General features: G+C 39.8%; 1 protein-coding gene across 14 annotated transcripts in view; it reads right to left on the bottom strand.

Moving 5' to 3' along the window:
- LOC307176742 (uncharacterized protein) overlaps window positions 1-15,294 on the bottom strand; it is a 101,255-nt gene extending 85,961 nt beyond the window's left edge. For all 14 annotated transcript variants that reach the window (XM_079903141.1, XM_079903140.1, XM_079903146.1 and 11 more), the window contains exons 1-3: window positions 12,791-15,294; window positions 792-979; window positions 318-535 (exon numbers count right to left, since the gene is read on the bottom strand). In XM_079903141.1, the coding sequence (XP_079759267.1) occupies window positions 12,899-13,816 (918 nt within the window). In that variant the 5' untranslated portion in view covers window positions 13,817-15,294 and the 3' untranslated portion in view covers window positions 318-535; window positions 792-979; window positions 12,791-12,898. The remainder of the gene's footprint in view (window positions 1-317; window positions 536-791; window positions 980-12,790) is intronic.
- Between the last annotated feature and the right edge of the window lie 227 nt (window positions 15,295-15,521).

Below are 15,521 nucleotides of genomic sequence, written 5' to 3'. Positions count from 1 at the left end.
TAAAAATGTTGGGGTCCCAGTTATCAAATGTGAAACAGTCATCTATTGTTTTATTCCTTGGATTCATTAACTGTTATTTAACCTCAAAGCAAAGCCAGCCATGTAAGGTTCTTATTCAGTTTGAAAATGCACATTTGAATTACAATACTGGAATGTTATCCATCTAATATTTCAGCTGGATCTTGCAAAACTTATCTCACATAGTAACAATGAAGAGCTGTAGAATGTCTTTGGGATCTTAACAATATTATTATAACATTAAAAAAGTCATTGTACATAACTTCTTCGTGATTTAGGAATGTGGAAATGATTAGTACCTCAAGTAAATCTGTAAGTATCCTGGACGTCTGGGATGCTCTGCAGTTTCCTACGGAGGCTCAGGAGACAACACCTTCTCCTGTGAGGAAAACATTCCTCACAGAATCAGGATCCCGGGTTGAAATCCCTTAATATGCTGTGAGGCTTGTAGGACTCACTTCCTTTCTTTCTCACGTATAAGGACAATAATATCTGCTTTGACCATTTCCCACAGGTACTGCCAAAATGAAATGAAATATTAGATACCAAATAAATTTGAAAAATATGGAAATGAGAAGCATGTTCAAAGCTCAAAGTTTGATATATGGAGTAAAGATCAGATACCAATATGATTTAAAGAGGTATTTTCAGAATAAAAATTACTTTATTGAGGATAAAATTAAGCAAACATTCTGAAATAAATTAAAGTGAATAATTAGAACATTGGCTTATATTACTGTGTTTGTATCATTAATATTAATGGTTATCTTTACCTCTGGAGACCTTGAAAGTAAGTCCAATGCTTTTCAGAAACTCATGTGGTCAAGATTGATGGAGTTCTTGGCATGGGGCCACCTTGTTTATGATAATCACAAGTCAATGACTCACACAGGAGTAAATTTGCTGTTGAAGATGGTGTTTCTACTTCCTCATGTATCAGTTTTCAACCATATCTCACATGCTTAAAGATCAAACATTAGGTTAAGACCATGAAAGAAAAATTACATAATCTTTCAATATTGAATATGTATACTTTTCCCAATCATGAAAAATGCATTAACTATACTAAGTCCATCTTTTAGATAAAGAAGTAAGATCCCTGTCATATCCTCAGCATTCCACTGCCTTGAGTATGCCGTGCATATATGATGAGGTCCACTTGATAGCTATGATGATACCCGGATCGATGTTGACAAGGAATCTAACTGCAAGGAGCAAGGAGGGGGATGTGGATTCATCACCTGCAGTAGCCCTCCAAGTGTCAGGGCAGTACTGTGATCTTAGGTGATATAAACTTGTCACGACTGGGATGAGAGAACGAAAGCAGGAGCAAACCTTGGAACCAGCTAAAAGACTTTTTTGTTGGGATCCTATAAATATTTGGCCCATCTGTACTGTGACTAGACCTCTTGACATCTTGTTGTCTTCTCCCTTCGATTTTATTTCTTTATTTATTTATTTATTTACTTGTATGTGATTACTCTTTTTTTTAAAAATGTATTTTATTTTTGGCTGCAGTGGGTCTTCGTTGCTGCACTCGGGCTTTCTCTAGTTGCAGCGAGTGAGGGCTACTCTTCCTTGCGGTGTGCAGGCTTCTCATTGCCATGGCTTCTCTTGTTGTGGAGCATGGGGCTCTAGGCACGTGGGCTTAGTTGCTCTGCGGCATGTGGGATCTTCCCTGACCAGGGCTCGAACCCGTGTCCCCTGCACTGGCTGGCGGATTCTTAACTACTGCGCCACCATGGAAGCCCTCCCTTTGATTTTAATATGAATCATATTTTTTAACTGGGCCTTGTCAGAACTTTTTCCTAATACACTGTACTAAATTCCAAAAAGTACACACCTCAGAGTTGTTAATTAAAAGGACCTGCTGGTATAAATAAACACATATGCTGCTGATTAGCCACCCTTTAGGGGTCAACAGTGGGGAACTCCTGCTGGGCTTCTGTTAATTGTTGTCCAAAATCTTAACAGGAACTGTCTAATGATCTGGTATGGCTGTGGCCATCTGGCCCTCTGAGTTCACTTGCCAGTTAATAGCCAACCTTTAGAAAAAGAGAGAACTATCTCTTACAAGGTGAGTATCTTATAAGATATAACCTAGTCATCCACATGTGTGCATTAAGGATGGATTTACCTTACTTTGCTAATCAAACCTCATACTCCTAATTTAAATTGTCCTTTAGATTTATTCTAATGTCAACTGCTTTAACACTAGCTAAGAACCAGATTTTTTTGCTTCTTTTACATAAGTAGCATTAGATGCATCAGAACTTGTTAGTATTGCATATTTTATATTTATGGCCATAAGCGATGAAGAATGCTTTTAATAATTAATATTTCTGAATTTTACCTATTTTAAGTAATGGTACATCTTTTTCTTCCAGTCAGTGGGGGTACTGTGGAACTGATGACTAAGTGCAAAATCTAGTTTCATATGTTCTAAAATAGACTTAGGATTTTGGTTGGTGTTAGCCTCTAAATATTACAAAGCTACAATATTAGCTAGTTTTTCAAGAAATCACCTCTCCCATTTTTAGCTGAATGTTACATAATAGAGTTAACAGATTTAAAGCAGCTAGTAAGAGAATAATCTTCATTCATGGTAAGACATTGTTTTAAAAACCTCTGTTTTATTAGTCTCACTTTTCAAAGAGCTGAAGGTCTGGATATAGGGGAAGAGATCCTTCATCTGAAGATGCATATGTGTGTATTTTATTCATAGATAACTGTGTGCTGAAGAGAAGACTATAACTGGCCACATTTACTCTCAATGTTTAATCTGCTAGTACACTATCCAAAGAGATCTGGCAGTACTCTAAAATTTACCTAAGCAGTAGAAATGGAAGTTATTGTTTTTCATTTGTATTGTATCTTATTGGTGTCTTGCCTTGTAACAAATAGACACTTTTCTTTCTAAATTTTCAAACTACAGTAAGTCCCTTACATACGAACCTTCAAATTGTGAACTTTCAAAGATGCGAACGTGTGTTCCATCAATGTTAGGCATGAGTGAAATTGCAGCTTGCCTTCTGTCTCCTATTGCTGAGGATCCTTCATCTCTACCGTCTCCCACCGCCTCTCCCTCCTCCAGTCAGTAACTCTTCTTGCCTGTTCACTCAACGCCAGCCCCTGTAAGCCAGCTGTTGTACTGGACTACAGTACTTTTCAGGGTACTGTACTGTAAGATTAAAAATGTTTTCTTTATTTTTTGTTTGTTTTTTATGTATTTGTTTGAAAAGTATTATAAACCTATTACAGTACAGTACTATATAGCCGATTGTGTTAGTTGGGTACCTAGGCTAACTTTGTTGGACTTATGAACAAATTGGACTTAATGAATGTGCTCTCAGAAGGGAACTTGTTTGTATGTAGGGGACTTACTGTACTCTCTTCTCCAGATGATATATTTTTCACCTAAGGCTTTGCTTAATTGGTGAGCACTCTTTAAAGGAAACTAAGCACAGACAGAACAGTATTTGTGGCAATGTTCACTTTGACATATGATTGATCAATGTGGTAGCATGGATGGCAAAATATAGCCACACTGTGACTATCAATCATAACACACATCATGATTGCTTTTAAGTTATGTTGCCCTAATTCTGAAAGAAGAACTAGAAACTCAACTTCTTTCAAAGGTTTTATAAACAAATTTTACATGAGGTACAGAATGTCCAACTCTTTCATGTTTTGGGTTTTATTCTACCTCTCTTTTTTCCATGGCTCCTGCTAGCAAATCTGAAGGTTGGATGGGAAATGAGAAATCAACTAAACTAACCACAAATTTTTCTAGAACTATCTTCATCCAAAAAAATTTCCATCAGGACACTTTCCAATTGCAAAATCAAACATCTGTGTCTATAAAAATTAAACAAAGATACAAACAAAAGAACCCTTGCATGATTCAGATCCTTAAATCTCTACATCCCTCCAGAACCCAGAATGTAGGCTTCCTGCCATTCTACTTGCTTTGCAATCCTTCCACATCCTGGTTACAGTACTCATAATCTCTGTGGAAAATCAAACAATCTTCTCATATTTTTTCTTCCACACATTTCTGAGACCCCTACTGATTAATTTCCACATACTTGTGAAATTTCCATATTTCCTTATGTTACTGATTTCTAACTTCATTTAATTGTGCCTGAGGAATACACTTTGTGTGATTTCAATATTTTTACATTTATTGAGATTTGTTTCGCATCCTAAGGCATGACGTATATTAGAAAATGTTCCATGTGAATTGAGGAAAATGTGTATTTTGCTGTTGTTAGGAAGTGTTCTTATATCTGTTAGGTCTAGTTGATTTACAGTGTGGCCAAGTCCTCTAGTTCCTTGTTATTCTTTTGTCTAGTTGTTCTATTCATTTTTGAAAGAAGGATAATTCATTGTTGAAAAATAATAATAGTTGGATACTTCAATATTGAATTATCTATTTGTCTCTTCAATTCTCTCAATGTTTGCTTCATATACTTTTGGTCTCTGTTGTTTGATGCACATGTGTTTACAATTGTTATATCTTCTTGATGAATTGACACTTTTATTGATGTATAATATCCTTCATTGTCTCCTGTAACAATTTTTTATTTAAAGTCCTTTTATATATTAATAGAGCCAACCCAGCTCTCTATTGGTTACTAATTGAATGGTATATCTTTTGCCAACGTATCACTTTCAATTGATTTGTGTTTCTGGATACAAAGCGAGTCTCATATATTTGGATCACTTTTTTTTCATCCATTTTGCCAATCTCTGCTTAAAATTGGAGAATTTAATCCATTTATATTTAATGCAGTTACTAATAATGAAGAACCTCCTACCGTCACTTCACTATTTGTTTTCTATACTTCTTTAATCATTTTGTTCCTCATTTTCTCCATTTTCTTCTTCTTTTGTATTTACTTGATTTTTTAGTGTAATATTTTGATCCCCTTCTCATTTCCTTTCCTATTTTTTTTGTTTGTTTTTAGTTATTTTTATTTATTTATTTATTTTTGCAGTACGTGGGCCTCTCACTGTTGTGGCCTCCCCCATTGCAGAGCACAGGCTCCGGACGCGCAAGCTCAGCGGCCATGGCTCATGGGCCTAGCCACTCCATGGCTTGTGGGATCTTCCTGGACCAGGGCATGAACCCATGTCCCCTGCCTCGGCAGGCGGACCCTCAACCATTGTGCCACCAGGGAAGCCCTTTAGTTATTTTTCTTAATGGTTATGCTGGGGGTTACAATTAATATCAAATTTATAACAAACTAGTTTGAATAAATACGAACTTAACTTCTACAGTTTGCAACATTTCTGCCCCTGTACAGCTGTATATCCCTCCCCCTTCATGTTATTATCACATATTACACCTTCATATGTTGTATGCCTGTTAACATAGATTTATATTATTCTTGTATACATTTAAGAAAGCCATTATCATTGGATGAAATGTGTCTCCTCCTGAAGATACCTGTAATGTGATTTTATTTGGAAATACGGTTTTTACAGTTAACTTAAGATCAGGTTATTAGGTAGGGTGGGCCCTTACCTAATATGACTGGTGTCCTTATAAGAGAGGAAGACGGCCATAGGAAGACACAGACACACAGGGAAAAGACCAAGTGACAATTGAGGCAGAGACTAAAGTGCTGCAGTTACAAGCCAAGGGTCATCCAAGATTGCTGGAAAACCACCAGAAGTTAGGAAGAAGAAAGAATTCTCCCTACAGGTTTCAGAAGAAGCATAACTCTGCTGACATCTTGATTTCAGATTTCTGGCCTCCAAAACTTAGACAATACATTTCTTTATCCACTATATACATAAAATTTACAAAGTATTAGTGTCAGGGTTTGTTTTAACATTCACAGCTTTTGCTCAACTTGTGTAGGAATTACTATGAAAACATCCAGGCACAAGAATATTTTAACTAGACACTAATTATATCATGTGTGCAGGAGGAGAATAGGAGAAAGATGAACTAAGCTGAAGATGGGGTCAGAGAAATCTTGACAGTGGAGAAAACATTTCAGTTGGGATTGAAATGATGAGAAGTGGTTAACTAAGCTGAGAGGCAATGGGAGAGAGTTCTAGATGAAGGGATTGTGCCAAACCAGGGAAGTATGAAATTACATAAGTTGTTTGGTAAAGTATAAGAGGTTCAACACTGTAGAATATTAATGTTTGAGATGTAGATGAGAGAACTATTAGTAATGACTAATGATGTATTATTAAGGAAACTTGCCTCAACTGAATTTAGGGGGAACTGAGAATGTCCTTCCTGACCTAGCCGTATCTAGGGATTTAAATCACAGCATCTAGACTCCTGTTTCCATACCTTGTCTCTTCTTTCTTCTGTGTTGGCTTCATTCTCAGTGAACTGGCAAAGACAGTAGCTAAAGCTGAATATTCCTATCCATCAGTTTAGCTAGAGGATGAGAATTTTTGTTGCTATTGTTATTGTCATTGCAGTTCTCCTAACACTACAGTAAAAGTTCCAGGTAAGACGTGGATTGGCTCATTTTGGGTCATTTTCTCTTTTCTGAACTAATTACACTTGCCAAAAATAGAGGGTACTGTGACTTACTGAGTTCGATCTCACATGCCTATCTCTGGGGTAGGGCAGAGGCAGTGCCGACATCCTTCTAGTGCATAAAATGAACCAAATTATTGCAAACTCATACAGGGATATAACTTCCAAAATAGGTTATGAGCAGAAATGGAAAAGACAGAGACATAATAAACGAAACCAAACAAACACCAACTCCTGAGGAAACAGGAAATGAATACGATGGGTGGGCAGAACTAGACCTTGATATTATAAAGAAGGAAGTCTGTCTTATTCTGTAGAAAAGGAAGATACATTGAAAAAAAAAGGAAGGGACAATGACAAATTGCATTTTCATGCTAGAAAAAGAACTCTGAGAACTGTGTGGAAGACTTGTTGGAGAGGAGTGAGATGGAGGTGCTCTGGCCCCCGCCAAATATGTGCCCCAAATACAGACTTTCTTTCTTACCTGGATGCATTTTTCCTAATATTTTTCATATTCTTCGGAGACCTTGGGAAATGCCACAAAAATGTTGGCCAGCTATTCAAATATGATTCAACTATGAGATATAAATAATATATAAAATATATATTACATAGATAACATTATATAAGACTGGCTTTGTTCTTTTGAGATGCTGCATTTTAGAAAAATGCTAATGCTTTGCTTCTGAATTGAATATGTCTGTCTCTAGAACATTTTTATTTCCTGTACACTTCCATGTGTTTATGCATATATAATGAAATCTGTACTATTTTGGTATACACACTTTTTATGTAAGCATTGTATGTTCTAAGGAAGATATTTTGAATAGTCAAAGCAATAGCCTTCTGAAGTAATATGATTTAGAAAATAGTAAAATCAACCAGAAAAACAGTGAATATTCATTACAATTCAACATGCTCTAGTGACATCACTTATTAAATTTAATTTCTTGATTATTTTTATCTCTTTTAGTGTGTATTAAACATTAGCCAGCAGTGCTGCTCTTTACATAATGAAAGACTACCCATACATGCAGGATCTCACAAATATTTACATTTATTTTAGATCAGTAATCTCATGTGAGTTTTGTGTAAAAACATACCAGATCAAAAAAAAAAGCCTCCTACTCAGAATCTTGCAGCAGAGTATAAACATGAAGACCAACACTTTAAAATTCCTTTGTAAACAAAAAGACTTGTATTACTGAACCACAAAATATGTCAAGAGAGTGTGCTTGCTTATTTACTTTTCTGCTGCAAATTATATTGGGCCTTTTCCTAAGTTTATATTTGCATAGTGTTAGGCATGCAAGGAAAAGAGTGTGTCTATTTGCATTTTTAACATTTGGTATCTTTGGCATAAATGAAGGTAGGCAGTTTGCCCTCATATTCCCTCAGTACATTTCTTGACATGAAAATATCTTTCCAGTGATTCACTAACGTGGTCTGTAGAAGAAGCAAGACTATTATTGAGGTAATCTTCACATGTCAGTTAAAAGTTTAGGCTCTTGGTTAAATCTACATCTCAAGTGTAATTTTTAAAATGCTGTGATGTGACTTAGTCACGCTCTCCTTCCTCAGACACCCAATCCACCACCTCCAACTATTCCATGTGTTTGTTGACACAAACTTTTACCTGACTCAAATATCTGTTTCTACCACGAGGAATGATGTTACTTGGAATCTTACAGCAGATCAATAAATATGTTGATTCATTTAAACTAATCTTCTAAGGCACAGGGCAGTCTGAATGCAAACAGGAGAAACAAACAAACAAACAAATAGTAGTGGTGTGTTCTGAAGATAGCAGCCAGAACTGGAGATTAGGGTACAATTCACATACCTGCTAAATGAAGACAGCACAGATACAAAGGCTTCAGATACAGAACAGTGGGCTCAACTCCCAGTCTTGATGCTTATTCATTGGAGGAATTTTGGTAAATTTATAACTTATTCATTCATTTTTAACCACAAATCATTTATCCAACAACTACTTAAAACAACCTAGAGTGAACCGGGAATTTACTATGTGAATTTCACGTATGGGCCATTGTGGGGGATTTGATACATATTTGATAAAGAAATGAATAGTCTGAATAACATTAATTAAATATGAAAATTATTCTAAAATAAAAGAACAACTTTATTAGTATATGAAACAATCTTTTTAGCTAAGAACACATTAGTTTGCACAGGGCTCTTTAGATATTCAAAGAGAAACCACACAAGTGATGTCTGTCATTTTTTTTACCACTCACAGTATTTTTATTGTGCATACTTTGGTTTCTAAAATAATTGTAGTGCCTCGGATTACTAGCGTTATCACATTATCACCACTTTGGCAACTCTATATAATTTTTGTTAGTGTATTTAAGACAGCAAAAAGCATGGCACAAACTCTTCAAACCCACCGTAAAGAACTGCACAATGTCTCAGAACGACATAACAATGCACCTCCACTCGGGTAGTTTTTTTTTTTTGTTTTGCAGTACGCGGGCCTCTCTCACTGCTGTGGCCTTTCCCGTTGCGGAGCACAGGCTCTGGACACGCAGGCTCAGCGGCCATGACTCACGGGCCCAGCTGCTCCGCGGCATGCGGGATCCTCCCAGACCGGGGCACGAACCCGTGTTCCCTGCATCGGCAGGTGGACTCTCAACCACTGCACCACCAGGGAAGCCCTCAGGTAGTTTTTTGATTATTAGCAATGATGAAAAATTTTCTCTAGCAAGTACAGTTTTGACCCTTGAATAATGCAGAGGTTAGGAGTGCCAACGCCCTGAGCAGTCGAAAATCTGTGTACAGTCTTGCCTCAGTGTCCGAGGGGGGCTGGTTCCAGGAGCCAACATGAATACCAAAATCCCAGGATGCTCAAGTCCCCAGGGTCCGCTCCCTGTGTCTGCAGTTCTTCATTGCAGGTTCAACCAACCACAGATCATGTAGTATTGTATTTACTCAAAAAAATCCACATATAAGTAGACAGTGCAGTTCAAATAAGTGCAGTTCAAACCTGTGCTGTTTAAGGATCAACTGTAGTTTGTTATTAATGAAAATTTGTACGTTGGTGTCCATTAAGAAGAGAAAATTCAGCAACTGTAATAAATATTTTGTTTTAAAAATATGTTAGGAAATATATCGTGCATACAAACATGTCTATGGCAAATAGATGAAGTTAAAGAATAATAAAAAAATGAACCCCATGAATCAAAGCTTTGCTAAATATGTTAGTACTTTAGATTGTCCTGTGGGTCATTCCCCAATCTTGTCCTCGTTGATTCCTGGAGATAGTATCACTCTTCTTAATTTGGTGATAATCATTTCCTCCTGTTTCTTTGTAGAATTATCACAATAATAGATATCCTTGGGGCTTCCCTGGTGGCGCAGTGGTTGAGAGTCTGCCTGCCGATGCAGGGGACACAGGTTCGTGCCCTAGTCTGGGAAGATCCCACATGCCGCGGAGCGGCTGGGCCCGTGAGCCGTGGCTGCTGGGCCTGCGCGTCCGGAGCCTGTGCTCCGCAACGGGAGAGGCCACAGCAGTGAGAGGCCCGCGTACCTCAAAAAAAAAAAAAAAAAAAAAAGATATCCTTGAATAATATGTACATGTTTTAATTTTGCTTCTTTTCATATTTATAAAAAAGGACTGATACTGTGTTAATTCATCTCTGACCATGTTTTTTATCTTTCAGCATTGTTTTTAGAGCCACCCAAGACGATTTAGGTAGCCCTATTTCAATTATTTTCATTGCTCAAAAGTAGAAATTCTTGAAACTTTTGGCCTCAGGACTCTTTTTTTCTTCCCTCCTTACTAGATAGTAAAATTATTTCCCCTGCTAATTTCAGTTTACCATTGTCCATATCATCCCCCAACAAAATGAGCACACTTGCCGGTACTCATACTCAGGGTCTCTTTCTCCATTCTCGATTGCTCCACCCCTCCTCTGTCAATGTACAATAAAAACATCTAGAACTTTAGATCTAAATTGTTAAGAATAGACATCTGTTGCTTGCTTTTTTGTTTTATTCTGTTCCTTACATTGTGAGAAAACATTTCATTTTACTAAGTTACGTGAAACCATTACTTCCATTGGCGCCTACCATCCTCCATGATACTGCTTTCTTATTTGAGTACTTCCCCCGAGGGTATTTATAATTAGATCTTGGCATGGTATACCATCTGATGCCTTGAAAGATGAAATTATCTTTAACTATTAATCCAGTGATAATTGAATTGAATACAAAAATAACAGTTTTAAAGTTATTTACTTAAACATTTGAAAATACTACTCATTTTCTTCCTCCATCAAAATTGCCATTGAAATTTGAGGTAGATCTGATGGAATTTGTTTTCTGTCTAGGGAAGAGTTCTTTCATCTCTGGAGGTTTTGAAACACACTTCTTTGTCTTTCATTTACTTAAATTTCACAAAAATATTTCTAGGTGTGATGCCTGGAGTACTCTGAAGCTTTTCAATCAGCTAGCAATGATTTTTCTCTTATCCTTGTAAATTCTAGGATAACATTCCTTTAAAAAAATTTTTGTTCTGTCCTTGAGTACTCCTTTCATGTTGATGTTAATGCATTTTTTTCTGTTCTCAATATTCCTAGACTTTTCTTTTGCAGTATCCACTTTGTTATCTCTTTCTGACACCTTTTTAGTAAAGTATCAAGATCTGAACTTCAAGTTCATTAATTTGTCTTTAGATTTATTCTACTCTTCCCAATCTGTTGTTATTCCTCAATATTAATTAATTAATAATAAAAATAAATTAATACAAATCTGACCCTTGGTTCTCCTTATAATTCCTTATATTTCCTTATCTCCTTGAAAATACTTAATGTGACTAAATTAAACTCTTCAATTATGTGTTCCATTAATTTTACTTTGCGTGGTATAAGTGATTCTGTTCATCTTTATTTTATATAGCTGTGCTCTTTTTTTTTCCTCCCATTTTCAGTGCCAATTTATGTTTTCTTAGTGGTATAGAGATTATGTGATTTTTACAGTTATCAGTTTCTCATCTGTTCCCATGCCCCCATCATTCATCCCAACATGCAAATGAATAAAACTAAGCACAGGGTCTCACCCGAAACAAGGTGGCTCATAACAGTGGAATCTCTTAGTTTTGAAGGCATAATGCATTTCTCTCTAAGTCAAAGATTTTGAACTTAGAACACTGCAAGGTTTGTATAATTATGCACTTTTACAAATGTGGCATCAAAGTTTACAAACAGGAGTCATACAGCAACACAGTGCTCCATTTATATGATATCCTAGAAAATACCAAGGAATAGGGACCTAAAGTAGATCAAAGATTAAGGGTGGAGAGGTTCAATACCAATGGGCAGTATAAGACCACTATTTTCCCATGGTGGAGTGTTCTCCATTTCCATGGTGGTATAACCATACGTTGGTGAAAAACTCACAACTCTACTTAGAGTAGTGTGTGTATATCCTACAAACAATTAATGGAAAACAACAAAAATGCTTTCACCTGCTAGGAGAAAGTTAAACTTTCTGAACCTTGGTTTTTACATGGTTTTTGCATGTGTAACACTTCCACCACCTTGGGATCCCTCTTAGGAAGAACTGGAAGGATCGTGGAAGAAGGACACGGGCCAAAACAGGCCTTTCTTGGAACCAAGTCGGAAGTTAGAAAACACTCTCTAGGGCGACACCTGCTCTCCTGTCATTCACACAACTGGTGAGAAAGTGACAGGACTCCAGGGTCTGCCTTTGGGTTGACATCAGGTTTCTGGGGTCAGATCTTGGGAAAGCTGTGGTCTGAAGCATGGGGTGCATATAAAAGACCTCCCCATGCGGGGTCCGTCCGAATTTATCCTAATCCTTGGGCATCAATACCACGCATTCCCAGAGCAGGTCTTGAGGCCAATCCCAGCTCTTAAACATCCCATCTCAAGCCCCCTCTGGACCTGTTTTCTGAGAAACATGTTAAAAACACAACACCCGTCCCACCCTGGAAACCTTCTCTGTTGCAACCCTGCGCGACTGTGATCCAGTTAAAGCAGCAACAACCCAGAACCCACGTACCGAGGCGCAGGCCCCTCGGACACAATCATCCCCGCCGTCGCATGAACATCAGCTCCGCACCGACGAGCACAGCTTAACAAGCGTCTCAAAAGCCATAATGTCAGAAAGGGACGCCCTGCCGGTCCTGGCATTAGGAGTCCCTCAGGCGCCCACTCTCCCTAAATCGCCCCCCTCCCGAGTCTCTGGCATCTTCCACCGCGCCCGGCACCTCACCTCACAACCGGCGTCTTGAGTGGTCGCTGCTTTTCTCCGGAACTCGATTTCCTCCTGCGGAGATCCAGCCCGCGGCCCGGGAGCCGGCGGTCCCAGCGGCCCCTCCCTTTACGCGGCTCCCAGAATGCATCGCGGCCGCAGGAAGTGGCGGGAAACGCTGGAGTAGGCCTCTGCCCTGAGGCCCGGGCTCCACCTCAGCGAAGGCGAGGTGCGCCCACTGCCTCCCGCTGGAAAAAGCCGGGAGGAGGGGCGATGACCTCCAGTACCTTCCGGGTCCCCACGGTGGCGTCTGGAGACCTGGGGCCCGGGGTCGGCCTCCAACCTCCCGGACAGCCGGCGTTCTGGCGAGCAGCGAGGGAGGCCTCGGTGGGAAGGCCGCGCAGCGCCGACGCAGGTGAGAGTTCGGGGGTGGGGACGCGCCAGGGGAGGCCCGCGGGCCGGGCACCCTCCCTGGGTGCGGCTGGGCCCCCGAGCTTGGGCTCCCTCGTCAGCGCTGGGCCGCGGGCTGCTGCGCGCGCCTCGCCGAGACCGCAGCTCCGCCCCGCGCTGGGGTTCGCCAGGGGTTCGCCTCCCGGCCGCCGCCATCTTGCCTCGCGGGTGGGGAGATGCAGGATATGGAGTCAGCGCCGCCGTGTGTGCAGTTCCTTCGTCCCTGTGTAATGCAGCTGAGAGAGAAGCGCTCGAAACACTCGCCGCTCCTCTAACCTGGGCGCGTCCTGTCCCCGCCTTCCTTCTTCTAGAAGATTCCCCACCCAGTAGTTTGGGCGGCGCCTTGTGTTGGTTGGCAGCTCTGTCACCTCTCCGCAGCTCTTGGCGTGGGTGTGGCGGGCCCCAGGGCTTCCGCCTCCGTCTCGGAAACACCAAGCCCGCTGCTTGACGACCTTGAGATGAGTGACTTCGCTGTCCCCAACTCGGGGACTGATGGAGGTGGAGGGGGGAGTTGCGTGGGTGACGCCGGGTGCTCTCCTCTTCGGTGACTCGTCTTGTTGTGTGTCGGGAGTGAGAAGATGTCTGTATGCCGTTCATGCGGCGTGTTAGGCGCAGCCGAGGCAGGAGATGATCCCATCGCCAGTGGCAACACGCGCTGGGTGAGACCCGCCAGACACAGGGAGGTCATGCAGGAAATCTGTGCATTGTGCCGTCCAGAGAGACACCTAAGAGGATTGGGCCAGAAATCAGGTGGCTAGGCAGCCCACGGCTTGCATTTGGTAGAGGAAGATTTTTAAGATCTAAGGATAATTAATAAATAACTACAACAAGAGGTTCATGAAAGCATATCTTTGAAGAAGAGAAAGATAATATTGTCCCGAAAACTCGGATTAATAGCTCAGCATTTGTTCTTTAAGGAATGGTGAATTTGCTTGAACACGAGGTGCAAATATATAATGTAATGAAGAGTGAGTAAGGGAACCAATTGAAGAGCTCCTAGAGCTGACCTGAAGTTCCCAGGTAACTCAGTTTCGCTCTGAGGATGTTGCATTTCTAGAGAAGCTGTCCACCCTGAAACAGATTTCACACCTTTAGGTCAGAGGCCCAGTGATAAGGAGACCAGTACAATGACCAGAGGGCTTGCAGGCTTTCTGGACTGATAAAAACACCTCTGATAAAAGGATTTGATGGGGAGACCCGAAAACTACACTTCTCTCCATCATTGAGGTGAAGGCGCTCAAGGCAGAGATGCTTTGGTTACATAAATTAAAAAGTGGCAGTTCTTATTCTTTAAATGCTATGGAGAAATCCAGACTTAATGTGCATGTGTACACACATACAGACACACACACACGTTAAAAGACCATAACAGAAAAATACCCAGAATACCAAAATGTTCAAAAAGTGCTTCTCTCTTAGTGGCAGTAAGGGAAGCAGTTATTTTCTTCATACTTTTATGCATTTTTCCACAATGAGAAATTACATTTGTTATTGGAAAATAATTTTTAATATAAGAAGAATGTAAACTAGTCTATAATCATTCTGCTTTCCTGCAAAGCTGTTGGAAAAAGCCTGCCATGACTTCTGCTGAATTTAATATTCTTTCTCTTAAGGCCAGTGTTCAAAATGAACTATATTGATAATATGGATGTTAATTTATAGTAGTGGAAAGAAAGACAAGGTGGGGATGTACCACTGTGAAAGGGCCATGTAGTTAGTAGAACATGACACCAGGCCATTTGTGGTACATAGTCAGCATAACCCAAACTTTGATCTGTTCTTTTGCCAGTGCTCCGATGCCAAGAGACCGGGTTTTGACATTCTTGGCATTCGATTTAGCAGCTTTTCCTGCACACATGACCCTAAATTTCAAGTATTCACCATTCTGGAAATAATCATGTAACAAAAATGTCTCAGGGCAATGTGCTGCCTAATTTATTTAAACTGTGAGCAGACCGCCCTGAAAAATGAACACCAGACAATAGATTGGGTATACATGTGTAGCCCTTATTCATACCATCATATAAAAACCAATTTGGTAATTCATTCAACAATTGTTATTAATTAATTGTTAATAATTTTATGTGACACAAACTATTTTAGTTGCTAGACCATCATAAAATGTCCCTGGCCTTGCAGAGCTAACATATTAGGGGCAGAGGCACACAGCAAGCGAGTGTACAGACATCCTCAGTCATAATTACAGATCTTTCTTGACTTACGGTGGGGTTACCTCCAATAAAACCATCATAAGTTGAAAATATCTAAGTTGAAAATGCATTTAATATACCTAACCTGCCAA

Source organism: Stenella coeruleoalba, assembly GCF_951394435.1.
Source record: "Stenella coeruleoalba genome assembly, chromosome: 18".
NCBI lineage: Eukaryota > Metazoa > Chordata > Mammalia > Artiodactyla > Delphinidae > Stenella > Stenella coeruleoalba.
This window is presented reverse-complemented; position numbering and strand designations above follow the sequence as displayed.